The 15,874-nt window shown below is 34.6% G+C and overlaps 1 protein-coding gene across 1 annotated transcript; it reads left to right on the top strand.

Annotated features, from left to right (window-relative positions):
* The first annotated feature begins 13,077 nt into the window (after positions 1 to 13,077).
* On the top strand, positions 13,078 to 15,860 carry LOC140865090 (uncharacterized). The gene is made up of 2 exons (XM_073269597.1): positions 13,078 to 13,192; positions 13,409 to 15,860. The coding sequence occupies exon 2, from the start codon at positions 13,462 to 13,464 to the stop codon at positions 15,682 to 15,684; it is 2,223 nt and encodes a 740-aa protein (XP_073125698.1). The 5' UTR covers positions 13,078 to 13,192; positions 13,409 to 13,461; the 3' UTR covers positions 15,685 to 15,860.
* The last annotated feature ends 14 nt before the right edge of the window (positions 15,861 to 15,874 follow it).

Here is a 15,874-nt window from a genome sequence, read left to right as displayed (position 1 = left end):
AATTTGATTTATAAGGTATCCAAAAGGGAAATGACGATTCCTATGGAATTAACCAGTAATCAAATTGAGATGCAGTTGATTCCCTTTGAAGAAATTCGAGAGGAATTACAGAAATTAAAAGCAGAAGTAGCAAAGACAATGTCTTGGATTCATATTGGAGCAATCCAGATTATGATCAAGGCTACTTTTAAAGAAGGAATAGATTCACCCATAGATATCGTAGTATGCGATAAAAGAATGGGGAATATACAAGATGCGGTTCTAGGAACTATCTCAGGAAATTTGTGCGTAGAAAAAATTGTGGGAGTTATTTATCCAAGAATAGCCTACAATTTAGCTGATAGAGATTTTAGTCGAGTCTTGACGTTGCATCAAAACTTCAAGGAAAAAATACTAATGAAGGAAGGTAATAGGCCATATTCTATTACATATCAAATTTCATATGCTCTTTCTAATAATCACCATTCTGAATTATTTATTAGAAATGAGTTCATTGAAATTCCAGAGATATTTGGGAAAGTTGCTCATGCAATATACCCGGAAAGAATCGAGTTTCCTTTAATCCAGGAAACAGACATTCAAATTCAAGACAGACCTGTTCTATACAGAGACCTTAAAATAGAACCCCGAAGGTTATCTTTCCAAGGAGACCGAATGACAAGTAGAAGATGGGACAAATCTCCTATTCAAAAAATTCCACCAGAAGAAAGGAGTTTTCTATAATAGGAAAACTTAGATCTCCAGAAGGATGGAAAGAAGTGAAAATAGTATTCGAAATTACAAGTCATCGGAATCAGTTCCCTTGTAACTCGATTTACTATTTGGAACAACAAGAAAAAAAAACTTACCAATGAGTGATAAATATTGGAGAATTGAAAGTTCAAATCTGTGAAATTATAGGAAAAGAGATGGATCAGCTCATTCTTGGCCTAGAATTTCTGGAGGACCATAAACCATGAAAACGCCTTGAAAAAGGAATAGAGTTTATGGCAAAAGAGAAGACTTGGATGATTCAATAAAAATTCTACGAGATGGAAAACCAAGAAAATTGGATAAGGGACAATCCCTTAAACATATTCGAAAACTCTATTTACAAACAGAGGAAGAAGCAACTATTGAAATTAGTAAGTCATGAACATGATTTACTAGGACGCATCGAAGAAGTAAAAATAAGTAACCATACTCTACCTTCTGAAGCCTTAGGAAAACTAAAGGTGAAAAGCCTTAATCGGATTACTGAGTTGCAACACAGTCTGTTAAAAATGGCAGGGCCATTTAGTAATCCCTTTAAAAAAATGACAACAAGTCCTTTCTCCATATACATTCCAATAGGAATGTTGTATGAACAATATAAGGCTGGATACATTGCAGCTTATATTGACTCGGGAGCAGGAATTTGTACAGCAAAAAGAGGAGTCTTTCCTGAAGAATGTGAAGAAGAATTGCCAAAAATTGCTGGACGGGATTTCTCTAGAAGAATTTTAATTCTTTGCAAAGGAATAAAACAAGCAGAAATCCTCATGGGAGGAGCAGGTCAAACACCTTGGTACAAGGTAAAGACACCACCAATCTATTTCCATGATACATGAGCTGATATCCTATTAGGAAATAACTTCTTACTAATGTTTAAGAAGTACACACAAGACAATGAGTCAAGAAGACTTATGTTCACTACAATTTGTGATCATAAAATTATCGTTCAAAGACTCAAAATTGCTTTTTATCGACAATTGCCGATAATATTTTGCAGCCAGCGTGGTGATAAAGGACAACTTTTTCACCCAAAAATGAAAGATCCAAGAAGGTTTGGAAAAATCATGTTGAAAATAACAACAGAACAAGAACTCCAAACAGAGGATATGGAGCTTCTCAAGGTGACTCTAAATCACAGAGATATAGAGTTAGAAAATAAGGTATCCCTTGAAGATGTCAAAAAGAGGCTCAAAGAAAGTTACAACGAGCATCATTTGGCATGGTGGGATAGAAATCAACTCAAAGCTAGTCTTACTCTAAAGGAAGGCAAAGAGTATGAATTCGTCAGATATAAGCCTATCCCGATAAACATAACAGATCAAAGGGATATGAGAATAATTATCAAGGAACATTTGGACCTTGGTTTAATCAAAGAAGGAGTTTCACCATATAGCAGCCCAAGATTTCTGGTCAGAAATCATGGTGAAATAAAAAGAGGGAAACCCAGGTTAGTTATTAACTACCAAGGTATTAATAAAATCTTGGAGTTTGATGGGTACTTCATATCGAGTAGAGAACACCTAATTAGCTGTGTACAAAATGCTAGAGTGTTCTCAAAATTTGATTGTAAGTCTGGATTTAACCAGATTCGAATGGAAGAAGGCAGTAAAAAAATTCACAACCTTCTCTACTCCACAAGGACACTATATTTGGGAAGTTATGCCTATGAGATTGTTAATGCACCCCAGATATTTCAAAGAAATATGGATAACCTTTTTAAAGATTATTTCAACTTTGTGTTTGTTTATATTGATGATATTCTTATAGCATCAAAAAATATAGACGAACACGTTAAACACTTAGAGATTTTCTCTAAAATTAGTAAACAAGAAGGACTGATCTTATCTGAAAAGAAAGCAGTCATAGCAACAAGGAAAATTGAATTCCTTGGTATTGAGATTGATGAAACTGGAATAATTCTACAATCCCATATTGTGGAAAAGGTAAAGAATTTTCTAGATAAACTCAAAGACATAAAACAACTACAGAGTTTTCTTGGAGTAGTTAATTTCGCAGGGATGTTCATTAACAACCTAGCAATGTACAAAAAGGTGTTCAGTCCTTTGTTAAAAAAGGATGCTAGGTTTATATGGACCGAAGACCATACTCAAGGGGTAAACCAATTAATGGAGATATGTAAAAATCTCCCAAAAATGGCTATACCCGAAGATGAAGATGATCTGGTTTTATTTACGGATGCTAGTGACGATTGGTGGGCAACAGTCCTTACCAAGATCACTCCGGATGGAGAAATACCATGCAGATACTGTAGCGGTCTTTTTTCAGAATCAGAGGCCATCAGATGGCATATCAACGAAAAGGAATTTTATGCAGTTAAAAGGGCTTTCGAAAAATGACCATTATTTTTACTTGCTAAAAAATTCACACTAAAGGTTGATAACACCCAGGTAAAAGCTTTCTTAAAAAATAATATTGAATCTAAACCTGAGAAAGCTAGGTTATTAAGATGGCAAGCATTATGTCAAAATTATATTTTTGATATTGTTATTATTAAATCTCATGAAAATATTCTTGCAGATTTCTTAACAAGAGATGGAAGGCAGTGACGTGGATTCCATCATGAAAATGCAGAGGCATCTAAGGGAACACCTTGGGTTGCTTCAAACCGAGTTCAACCAGTTAGCCATTAATACTGAAATGGCCGGCAGGTTACAACAAGCTGATCAGATCAAAGTATCTAATCGAATTACAGGGTGTATGCAAGCTCAAACACAACTATGGGCTGCTATTCAAGGGCCAATTGTGAAGGCCATAGAAAAATCATTGGTTTCTCGTAAACAAGATATGCTAAAACCATTGGTTTTACAAAAACAAGAAATACAACCACCGGTTGGAAAACAAGATGTTGAGGAAGCTAAAACTCAAGAAACAAGTGCTAAGCTATCATCAGCTTTTGATGATCTAGATGAAGCAACAATTGATGAGGATTCCTCATCAAGTCAACCCTGCGTCTCTGGGGTAAAAGAGGAAGAGATCAATCTTAGACCCAACACTGACAAGGGCAAATCTAAGATCGATACTAATCCAGCTATTATTTCTCCATTTCAGGTTTATCAACAGAAGTGGGAGAAATTAAGTACAAGAAGTGAAATTAACCCTAACACTTGCAGGATTGATGTTGCAGGGATATATCCAAGGGTATGGCTAAAAAACAATGTCGATCCTAAGGATGTAAAGCTTTGGTATGAATTTGGAGCCTTGGCCTCAGTTTATACAACGTCACCAAGCTTCTCGGAGATATCATAGTTACCCAAATGGATTCAGGAAGCAGTCCAAGAAACATGGGCAAATAACGACCATTTGTCCAGAGGAGATGTGCTTGAATTATATTTCTTTAGTGCAGCTCCAGAACCAACAGGGAAAGGATCACACGAACCCTTTCATTTCATCAAGCTAAGGAGACCTGACATGAATAATCAAAGATTCATTAAGGACCCTATTCCTGAGGAAATACCATTAGTGTCCACTTTTGGAGAAAATGAAATCTCAACCAGAAGGGCATGGGGTATTTGGGTTTGTCTCACCGAGATGGACAAGGTCAAGTTTTCGTTCAAATTTTATCAGAATTTTGTGAACGGATCATTCCTGTTAAACACAATGACAGGAAAAACTACGGCTTATGCGGAAGAACTCTTCGAAAAGAAGAAAAACTTTTTATGGAACAACAAGCTGCCGGGGAGTAAAGAGACTCGCCGAAATTTTTTTAACATGGCTCATATCGGAAGATGGTCAGAAAACATCTGCCCAGAGTGTCCCAACCAGAAGGAGCCAGAATTCGGAAAAAACTTCAGACCCCGAACGGATCGAAAAGATTTTTCCGAGACAAGCAAAGGTGGACAAGGACCACCAAAGATGCATTTTCACAGGGGCCTACTTCAAAAGCAAAAGATGCCCCGACAACAATAAAGCAGACATGTGAGGAGCATAAAGCCAAAAGAAAGTGGCAGACATGTGATTCCTCCACTAGTAAAAGATGTCATCAATAATGACATAAAAAATACAAGACAGCTGCCTCCTCCACTAGTAAAAGATGTCATCAATAATTGCATAAAGAAATAAAAGATAGCTGTAAGATTCCCTGAAGTTTCTCGGTGAAACGAGTGGAACCTCAACTATAAATACAAGCGTTCAAGGAAGCTGAAGACATCGATCATTCCCTTCAGTTTTCTTACAAATAAATTGTTGTAATATTTCTCTCTCTATTGTATTAAGTTTTCTTTATGTATTACAAAAACAAGGCTACTATGAGTAGCTAAACAAGTTGTCTTCTCCTCTTCAAAGGAGTTGATTTATGTAATAATATCATGTCTGAATAATTTCTTTAAAGCCTCTTGTTCTTTCATGCTCATATTTTATAATTAAATTTATATACCATACGCCTTAAGGTAGAAAATGAATTAAGGCTTGTGTTGGGTGTCGTTGAACGAGCTTGTGCAGAAACCATCTGTTGCGACTGCGTGGTTGGAGTGTGAGGAGCACTTCGTAAAACTCGGCAGGTATGACCCGACGACATTTTGATCAAAGAGGTATTTAAATTTATTTCATCTTACGGAAGCATGTTGGACCCTAATTCGGAGTATATCGGCTGAAAACCTTGCGTAACTGATAGTCTTGCATGGCCGGGACTGGTTCGATAGGTTAACAATGCCACGTATAAAGGATTAGTTGCTAAATAATATTTAATTCAAAAATGGGGACCACTAGGGAGTTGAAATAAAGAAAATTGTGGTTAGGGAGTTAAGATAAAGTTTGAAGGGTTGGTAGGGATTTTTAAATCATTTACCCTAAATATAAACACATCAAAAATATATTTTTTCTACATGTATATTATAAAATAAAACATTAATAATACGTAGCAAGATTGCCAAGAAAGCCACGAAAGATATTGAAAATGATAGGAATTTCACTGCAGATTCATTGACCATCAACTTTAATACTTAAAATAAAATTCATTAATAGTATCACTAAATAAATACAATAAATAAAGTAATTGTTGTGGAAAGTAAAAATTTATGGTAAAAACTAAAAACTCTAAAACTCAAAATATATATCAAACCAAACACTTATAAAATCTTCTCTCTAAACTTGTGTTATTTTTTCACAAATGTTGAGGTCTATTTATAGATCCTCAATTGAGAAATGTCCAAAAATAAATATGTCATCCATTACATAATCAAAAATTAAAATATCATCACATCACCATCACAATAATTTTCAATCTAATTTTAATATATAATTTCCAATACTCCCCCTTGTGATGATGATCGTGATATAACGTGTTTGTATACTGCCTCGTTAAAAACCTTACTAAGAAAAACCCAGTGGGTTAAAAACCATAGCAAGGAAAAAAGAGTGCAGCCACGTAAACTCCCCCTTATGTTAATACGATCGATTCTTCACATACGCTGTAGATTTCGCATCCCAATATTATATATATGATTTTTGAATATTGTCGTAGGAAGCGCCTTTGTGAAGAGATCTGATGAGTTCTCACTTGATTGAATGTAACAGATATCAATATCTTTATTCTTCTCAAGCTCTTGAGTGTAGGCAAAGAACTTTGGGGGGGGGGGGGGGATATGTTTGGTTCTTCACTTTTGATGTATCATTCTTTCATTTGAGCAATACATGCAGCATTATCTTCATACAGCGTCATAAGATTCTTGTTTACTGATAATCCACAAGAAGTTTGGATATGTTGTGTCATTGATTTTAGCCAAACACATTCACGACTTGCTTCATGTAGCGCAATAATCTCAGCGTGATTTGATGAAGTTATTACTAGTGTTTGTTTATGTGAACGCTAAGAAATTGATGTGCCTCCACGAGTAAATACATATCCGGTTTGGGAACGTGCCTTATGTGGATCAGATAAATATCCAGCATCAGCATACAATGATACTTTGATTGGTGTCTTTTGAGTACAAAAGTCTCAAATCTGTCGTTCCTCGTAGATAACGGAATATATGTTTAATTCCATTCCAGTGCCTCTTTGTTGGATATGAACTGAATCTTGCTTACAGCAAAAGATATATGAGGTCTAGTGCAATTTGCAAAATACATAAGGGCGCCAATGACACTTACATATGGTACTTCTGGACCAAGAATAACTTCATCATCTTCATATGGACTAAATGGATCCTTTTCTATGTTTAATGATCTTACAACCATTGGAGTACTTACTGGATTTGATTTATCCACATTAAAACGTTTAAGGATCTTTTCTGTATAATTTGCCTGGTGAACAAAAATTCCACATTCTTTTTGTTCAATTTGCAAATCCAAGCAATACTTGGTTTTTCCAAGATCCTTCATTTCGAATTCTTCTTTCAATTACATCATAACTTCTTGAATTTCTTTATTCGTTCTAATGATATTTAAATCATCAACATATACAGCAATAATTACACATCCGGATGTTGTTTTCTTGATTAAAACACAAGGGCATATTGGATCATTTACATATCCCTTTTTCATCAAGTGCTCACTTAGCCGATTATACTACATTCGGCCGGATTGCTTCAACCCATATAATGATCTTTGCAATTTTATAGAATAAAATTCTTTGGGTTTTGAACTTTGTGTTTCAGACATCTTAAATCCTTCAGGGATTTTCATGTATATATCACTATCAAGTGATCCGTATAAGTAAGCTGTAACAACATCCATAAGACACATTTTCAAATTTTCAGACACGGCCAAACTAATCAAATATCGAAATGTAATTGCATCCATAACAGGAGAATATGTTTCTTCATAATCAATTTCAGGCCTTTGAGAAAAATCTTGTGCAACAAGTCTAGCTTTATATCTTGCTATTTCATTTTTCTCATTTTGCTTTCGAATAAAAACCCATCTGTATCCAACAGGTTTTACACCTTTAGGTGTGAGGACTATAGGTCCAAAAACATTACGTTTATTTAGCGAATCCAATTCAACCTGGATGACATCTTTTCATTTGGCCCAATCATGACGAGTTTTACATTCTCCAAAATATTTTGGTTCATGATCCTCATTTTCTTTTATGATGTCACATGTCACATTATAAGAAAATATCTCATCAATATCTTCTATATCTTTTCGGTTCCATATTTTTCCAGTATTAATATAATTGATAGAGATTTCACGATTCTCGTCAGTTTGTGGTTCTGACATAATATTTTCATCATCAGGTGTTTCTTCTGGAACACCATTTTCTATTTTATGATCATCGTGTTTCTCTATGCCTTTTCTTTTTCGAGGATTTTTATCCTTGGAACCGACTGGCCTTCCACGCTTCAAGCGTTTTATGACATCATGAGTGTCTTCAATTTGTTTCTTTGGAATTTCAATTCGAGCAGGGGTATTTACAACATGTATATATGATTTTGTTACCCCTTTGGTGTCTGCAAATGCATCTGAAATTTGATTTGCAATTCTTTGCAAGTGCACAATTTGTTGTACATCTTTCTCACATTGTTTGGTCCTTGGATTCAAATGTAACAATGATGGTACATACCATGTGATTTCCTTTTTGATGTGTTTCTTTTCTCCCCCTAACATTGGGAATATTTCTTCATTAAAATGACAATCAGCAAAGCGTGATGTAAACACATCGCCTGTCTGAGGCTCAAGATATCGAATGATTGATGGACTATCATAACCGATATAAATACCGATTTTTCTTTGAGGACCCATTTTTTATCGTTGAGGTGGTGCAATAGGCACATACACCATACATCCAAAAATTCTCAGATGAGAAATATTTGGTTCTTTACCAAATGCAAGTTGCAATGGGGAGAATTTATGATATGCACTTGGTCTGATGCGAATTAATGCCGCAGCATGTAAAATTGCATGTCCCCATATAGAAATAGGGAGTTTTGTTCTCATAATCATTGGTCTAGCAATCAGTTGTAGACGTTTAATCAATGATTCAGCTAATCCATTCTGTGTATGAACATGAGCAATAGGATGTTCAACAGTAATCTCATTTACATACAATAGTCATTGAAAGTTTGGGAAGTAAATTCTCCAGCATTATCAAGTCTTATTTTCTTGATTGTATAATCGGAAAATTGATTCCGTAATTTTATTATTTGAGCCATTAATCTTGCAAATGCCACATTCCGAGTTGACAATAAGCATACACGTGACCATCTACTGGAGGCATCGATCAATACCATAAAGTATCGAAATGATCCACATGGTGGATGAATTGGCCCACAAATATCACCCTGAATACGTTCAAGAAATATGAGTGATTCTGTTTGGATTTTAGCTGGTGATGGTCTTATAATAAGTTTTCCAAGAGAACATGCTTTACATTGAAACTTATTATTCTGAAAGATCTTCTGGTCTTTCAATGGATGACCATGTGTATTTTCAATAATTTTTCGCATCATTATTGAACCAAGATGTCTCAATCGACCATGCAAATTGGTTAATATTGAAGAATTATTAACCACCATATTTGATTCGATTGGCCTTATATGTGTATAATGCAATCCAGTAGAGAGCATTGATAATTTTTCAACCACATATTTTTTTTCCTGATTTATATGTGGTAAGACACATATATTTTTGATTTCCATCAGTTATCGTCTCAGTATCATATCCATGAGAATATATGTCATTAAAACTCAACAAATTTTTTTTCGATTGTGATGAATATAAAACATCATTTATCCGAAATTTTGTACCATTTGGTAACAAAAATTGTGCTTTACCATAACCTTCAATCAAGTCTACAAGACCTGATATGGTATTCACTATTGTTTTTGTTGGTTTTATTTCCATGAAATATTTTTCATCTCGCAGAATAGTGTGCGTTGTACGACTATCCGGTATGCAAATTTCCATTATATTATTTCCATGTTTGATCATAGCATTTTCCATATCAAACTTCACAAAAATGCAATAAAGAAAAATTAAGTACAATACAAATGCAAAATATAACATGCTTTATAATACAAGAATGCATGAAAAATACAAATTTATTACAATCTAGTCCCACCAATCTTTTAATCAATGTATTCGAAATCATTCAAAAAATTTGCAGCATTGAAACTAGTTGAACCAATTAAATGGTCACTATTTTCAATAAAATTGGTCTCTTTTCCTTTCCCCTTTGTCGATTCTTTATAGAGCTTACATAGGTACTCAGGGGTTCGACAAATATAAGACCAATGTCCTGGAGTGTCATATCTATAACAAACACTCTCGGATCTTTTTGAGTGATTTTCATTTTCACTCGTATTTTCATGCTGCCTTTTTGGTGGGTGGTTCGTGACGTTCTTTTGAGATGAGTTATTGAAATAACTATCTCGATTATTTTCATATCCACGGCCACGACCACGACCGTGATAATTTTTACGTCCACGTCCACACCCACTTCCTCGACCTCGTCCACGACCAAAATATTGTCTATGCCTTTGATTTTGGTTTTCATTTTTAATTACGACATTTGCTTGTGGAAATGCCGTTGAACAAGTGGGTCGGGATTGATGATTTCTTACTAACAATTCGTTGTTCTTTTCCACCACAAGAAGACATGCGATGAGTTCAGAATATCTCGAAAATCCACGCACTCTATACTGTTGTTGTAGAGTTATATTTGATGCGTGGAATGTGGAAAATGTTATTTCAAACATTTCCATCTCAGTAACAACATGCCCACAAAATTTCAATTGCAAGACTATTCGATATATCGCAGAATTGTAATCACTGACTTTTTTAAAGTCTTGGAATCTCAACGTATTCCATTCATCACGGGCGGTCGGGAGTATAACTTCCCTTATATGCTCAAATCTTTCTTTCAGCCTTTTTCATAAAATTATTGGATCTTTTTCTGTGAGATACTCACATTTCAATCCTTCATCAAGATGTTTACGTAAGAAAATCATAGACTTTGCCTTTTCTTGTGAGGATTATATATTAATTTTTTTGATGGTATCACTTAAACCCAATGACTCAAGATGCATCTCTACATCGAGAGTCCATGACATATAATTCTTTCCAGTGATATCGAGCGCAACAAATTCAATCTTTGCCAAATTTGACATGGTGGTACTAGAAAAATAACAATGCATTTTATTAGTTAATTTCTATTAGTACGACAATACAAAATAATGAAATAATGAAGATTACAAGTGCGTGAACAAATAGAGAAAAAGTATGTGGTGGAAAATCGCTGGTGAGTACAAGACTCGTGAGCATGATGATCATAGTCGTTATGAAAAATAGCCTTATAAATGTCATCATCTTCATCTTCGAAAAATCGAGGAGAAATTATTTTGAGAGAAAGAGTGAATTTGGTGTGATTGAAAATGAGTTTGAGTTAACATATTTATAGGGAAAACCTAGTCGTTTTTACCGTTGGGGGTAAGAAAAAAATCGAATATGTGTTGAATAAAAATTTGTGATAATCATGTGATGCATATAATGATAATCATAATTAAATATACGTAATAAAATATATATCATATCACGTTATTATAAAAGTATTATTTATTTAGTATTGATATGATAAATTTTTTTTTTATCAAAAATCTAAATTTTAAGTTAACGAAAACCTAGTATTTTTGCATCAATTCAGCTCAAATAGATCTGAATTAACTCTTCTAGGTTTATCCAGACCCGAGGAAATCCACAAATCCAAACAAATTAAAATAAAGATATGACTATGCTAACTAAAATTTAAATTAAAAATAAATTTATATTTAAAATTATAAAATAAAATAAATTTATTGAAAATATGTTGTTTAAGTTATCTAATACTTTTAAAAATATATTTGATTAAAATAAATTTATTAAATCATTCTAATTTTTTTTAACTGTAAATTTTTTGTTTTACTTATTTTTTAAAATTTTTTAACGTGGTCATCAAATTCGAAAATTAAAATTATATTTTTGTGAAAAAATTATTATACTAATACTAAATAAATAATATTTTTATAAAATATTATTAATTACTTAATTAATTTAAAAAATATTGTTAACTAATGCTTTTATAAATATATTTGATCAAAATAAATTTATTTAATCAATCTAATTTTTTTAACTATAAATTTTTTGTTTTGCTTAAAATTTAGCAGCGGACGCCGTTGCTCAAAGATGCGGACGCTGGAATTTAAAAATTCCAGCGTTCGCTGTTGGCAGGGGCTTTTTGCAGTATATTTGCAAACGCCCCTAATTCAAATTATTTTTGTAATTTAAATTTTTTTTAAAATTAAATATAAAAAACCCCTAACATAAATCATGAATATATAGAAATATATTTTTAATCATTAACAATTTAATTTTATGATAGAAATATTTATAAAGGGGAATGATATTTACACTCCAAAAATTTATAATTGCACTCGACTTTTAATTATTAATGTATTTTCTTACAATATTACCCTTACTTAATTATTCCATATTTTTATTAGATTAATATACCATTTCATCAATCATTCAATCTTACTAATTATTCACTTGTACATCTTATATATATTTTTATAATGATAATAACAATCAAACTTTTACTTAAATACACCATGGGTTCAAATAAATAAATAATAAATAAATAAATAAGTACTTTTTTTTAGGGAAAATAAATAAGTATTTCATGGGGAAATAACAAATATTTTGTTAAAAACATTATGACATTTTTAATTGTTTTAATATTTTAACTAGATTAATACATAATTTTTGAAGTATTTGAGGAGAGAATTTTAGATGATCACTTATTGAAGTGAATTTGAAGTCATTGTGATGATTCCATAATTGAATTTTAAATATATCTTCAAATTTTTTTTTTTGACGATTTATTGTCATATAATCAAAATTTTTTTTGACGATTTATTTTCGTCTAAGTTCTACTCGAATTAGGTAGTATTTGAGAGAACTTTTAAGAAACTCTTTTCAATTTTTTCTTAACAAAATTTTTATGTATCTTGCGTAAATGATTAATTTATCTAAATGGAAGTAAATCATGAGGGTATTCTTGTAATATTCTCAAAGGCTGCACCAATTGATTGAAAATCAGTTTATTAGAGCCTACTTTAATAAAATAGAAAGATATATATATATATTTATTTAAATATATAAATAAATAATTATTTGGGTACTCCACTCTCAGCTACATTGGGCCAATCCTTAGCTAAACCCAACTAGCACGTGCCTACCCACAAGTTATTGGGCTGGATATGTACTATCTTTCAATGCCCATTATATAGATATGCTGAGGCGGCCCATACGTTTTCGATTAGTCCAATTCGGCGGCCCATGATAAATCATATATATAATATAATCAAACCATCGCCCGCCTGCTTCCAAAGTGGCAAAAACAGGTGCCCTAGTTCTCAATCTCCAGCCATCATTCAGCAGTATTGGCTGTGGCGGCGATTTTTGCATCATTGTGAACATATTCAGAGTATATTTTCAATTAATCCAGGTATGTTTACACTGTTTCCGGTTGATTTCGTTCTGTGCTGATTGATTTTTCCTTTTCTTTTTCGTTGTTTTTGGGTGATGGTTTTTTTTCTGTTCGTCGTTAATTTTGATCGGAAGTATGAAACCGAACTTATTACGTGAATTATTTGTAGGAAGTTAGTTGAATCTTCCCTTTTAATGATGTTTTTTTCCTTGTTGGGAATATGGGTTCCTGTAGATTTTATCACAGAATTTATCCGTTCGAAGAGATTTGCTGGACATTGATGTGCGATGGTGGTGACTTCCAGGAAAAGCATGTTGTTGATTACTTACTCCAATGAAATTTTAGATGGGGAACCAATATATGTTTGCTGTAATGGTCTTCCTGTCAAGGCTTCGAGTCTAGAGCCTGCAGGGCATGCTTTTCACGCTGCTGCCCTTAGGTTGATAGGCCACGTTGAGGAAGTAGAAACAGAGAAGGATGGCAAAGAGGTTTCAGGAGAAAAAGAAAATGTTTATGTACAATCATCAGATTCGTACAGTAGTAAAGGTAGGAAGAAGTCTGGAAGTGAATCTAAGCAGCAGGATCATTATGCTCTGCTGGGTTTGAGCCATTTGAGGTATCTTGCCACCGAGGATCAGATAAGAAAGAGTTATCGCGAGGCTGCTCTGAGACATCATCCAGACAAGCAGGCTGCTCTTTTACTTGCGGAGGAAACAGAGGCTGCTAAGCAAGCAAAAAAAGATGAGATAGAAAGCCATTTCAAGGCCATTCAAGAAGCGTATGAGGTGTTGATTGACCCTGTTAGGAGAAGAATCTATGATTCCACAGATGAGTTTGATGATGAAATACCTTTCGATTGTGCACCCCATGAATTCTTTAAGGTTTTTGGACCTGCATTCTTGAGGAATGGTCGGTGGTCAGTAAACCAGCCAGTCCCAGCTTTGGGGGATGATAACACTCCATTTAAAGAAGTGGATAGCTTTTATGATTTTTGGTACAGCTTCAAGAGCTGGAGGGAATTTCCTCATGCTGATGAATTCGAACTCGATCAGGCTGAGTCTCGTGAACACAGGAGGTGGATGGAAAGGCAAAATGCAAAACTGTCTGAGGGAGCTAGGAAAGAAGAATATGCCCGTATACGTGCTCTTGTTGATAGTGCCTATAAAAGGGACCCCAGACTTTTGAGACGGAAAGAGGAACAGAAAGCTGAGAAGCTGAGGAAGAAGGAGGCGAAGCTTTTGGCTAAGAGATTGCAGGAAGAGGAAGAAGCAAGGATTGTTGAGGAGGAGAGGCGGAGGAAAGAGGAGGAGGAGAAAAAGGCAGCTGAAGCTGCATTAAATCAGAAAAAAATGAAAGAGAGAGAAAAAAAGCTACTCCGGAAAGAACGTACTCGTCTTCGATCACTGGCGGCACCTATTTTGTCCCAGCATTTACTCAATCTTACAGATAGCAATGTGGAGGATCTCTGCACGTCACTTGATAAAGAACAGCTAAAGAATTTATGTGACATGATGGAAGGAAAGGAAGGGCGAGAGAGTGCTAAGCTTTTGCGACAGGCACTTGAGGTTGATTATAAAGACAAGGATGAGAAACATGACGATAAAAAATTGCAGCAGAATGGGTCTTTAGGGATAAATGGACAAGTTGCACAAAGCAGCAACGAGAAAAGGGAAAAACCTTGGCATAAGGAAGAGATCGAGCTTTTGAGAAAGGGAATACAGAAATATCCTAAAGGTACTTCTCGAAGGTGGGAAGTGATTTCGGAATATATTGGTACTAAGAGGTCCGTAGAAGAGATTCTCAAGGCTACTAAAACAGTTCTTCTTCAGAAACCTGATTCTGTTAATGCTTTCGACTCCTTCCTGGAGAAAAGAAAGTCAGTCCAAACAATTGCATCTCCTCTTTCAACTAGAGAAGATTTGCCAGGATTATCAAACGGAAACGTGTCCGAGGGGAATGCTTCAAGCGTAGACAATTTGCCAGAATCATCAATTCAAGCAGGAAATACAGCTGCCGATGGGGTTGCTACTAGTTTGGATCAAGATTCGTGGTCTGCTGCGCAGGAAAGAGCTCTAGTCCAAGCTTTGAAAACCTTCCCCAAGGAAGCACCCCAGAGATGGGAACGAGTATCAACCGCAGTTCCTGGGAAAAACGTGAACCAATGTAAGAAAAAGTTTACCTTGATGAAAGAAAGCTTCAGGAGCAACACTGGGGCAAATAAACAGGCTACACAATCAGACGATTCACCCAACCCTTCCAACCACGGCGGAAATAGTGAAGTTTCAGATGATACTAACGTTGTGAATGACATTTCTCCTGGTTCTGACGAGGATACGTGGTCTGAGGTCCAGGAGAAAGCATTGATCCAAGCTCTAAAAACCTTTCCAAAGGACACCAACCAGCGGTGGGAGCGGGTTGCTGCTGCAGTTCCTGGGAAAAGTATTGACCTCTGTAAGAAAAAGTTTGCTTTACTTAAAGAGAACTTCAGGAACAAGAAGAGTGCAGTTTAGACTGTTGATCTTATTTTGTGCTGGTTTTGACGTCACATCCGAGCGGAAAATTTTTGGGTTACATTAAGTTATGTGATGAGAAATAGAAGCAAGATTTGTTGTCGGTGTTTCAAGTCATACTGTAATTCTATCAAACCTGAACAACCCTTTTTGAAAACAACAGAGTACGATATTTTTAATTGGATTACAT

The sequence above is a fragment of the Henckelia pumila genome, chromosome 4 (assembly GCF_033568475.1).
Source record: "Henckelia pumila isolate YLH828 chromosome 4, ASM3356847v2, whole genome shotgun sequence".
Classification (NCBI taxonomy): domain Eukaryota; kingdom Viridiplantae; phylum Streptophyta; class Magnoliopsida; order Lamiales; family Gesneriaceae; genus Henckelia; species Henckelia pumila.
The sequence above is the reverse complement of the archived record's forward strand: the minus strand, read 5'-3'. Positions and strand labels throughout refer to the sequence as shown.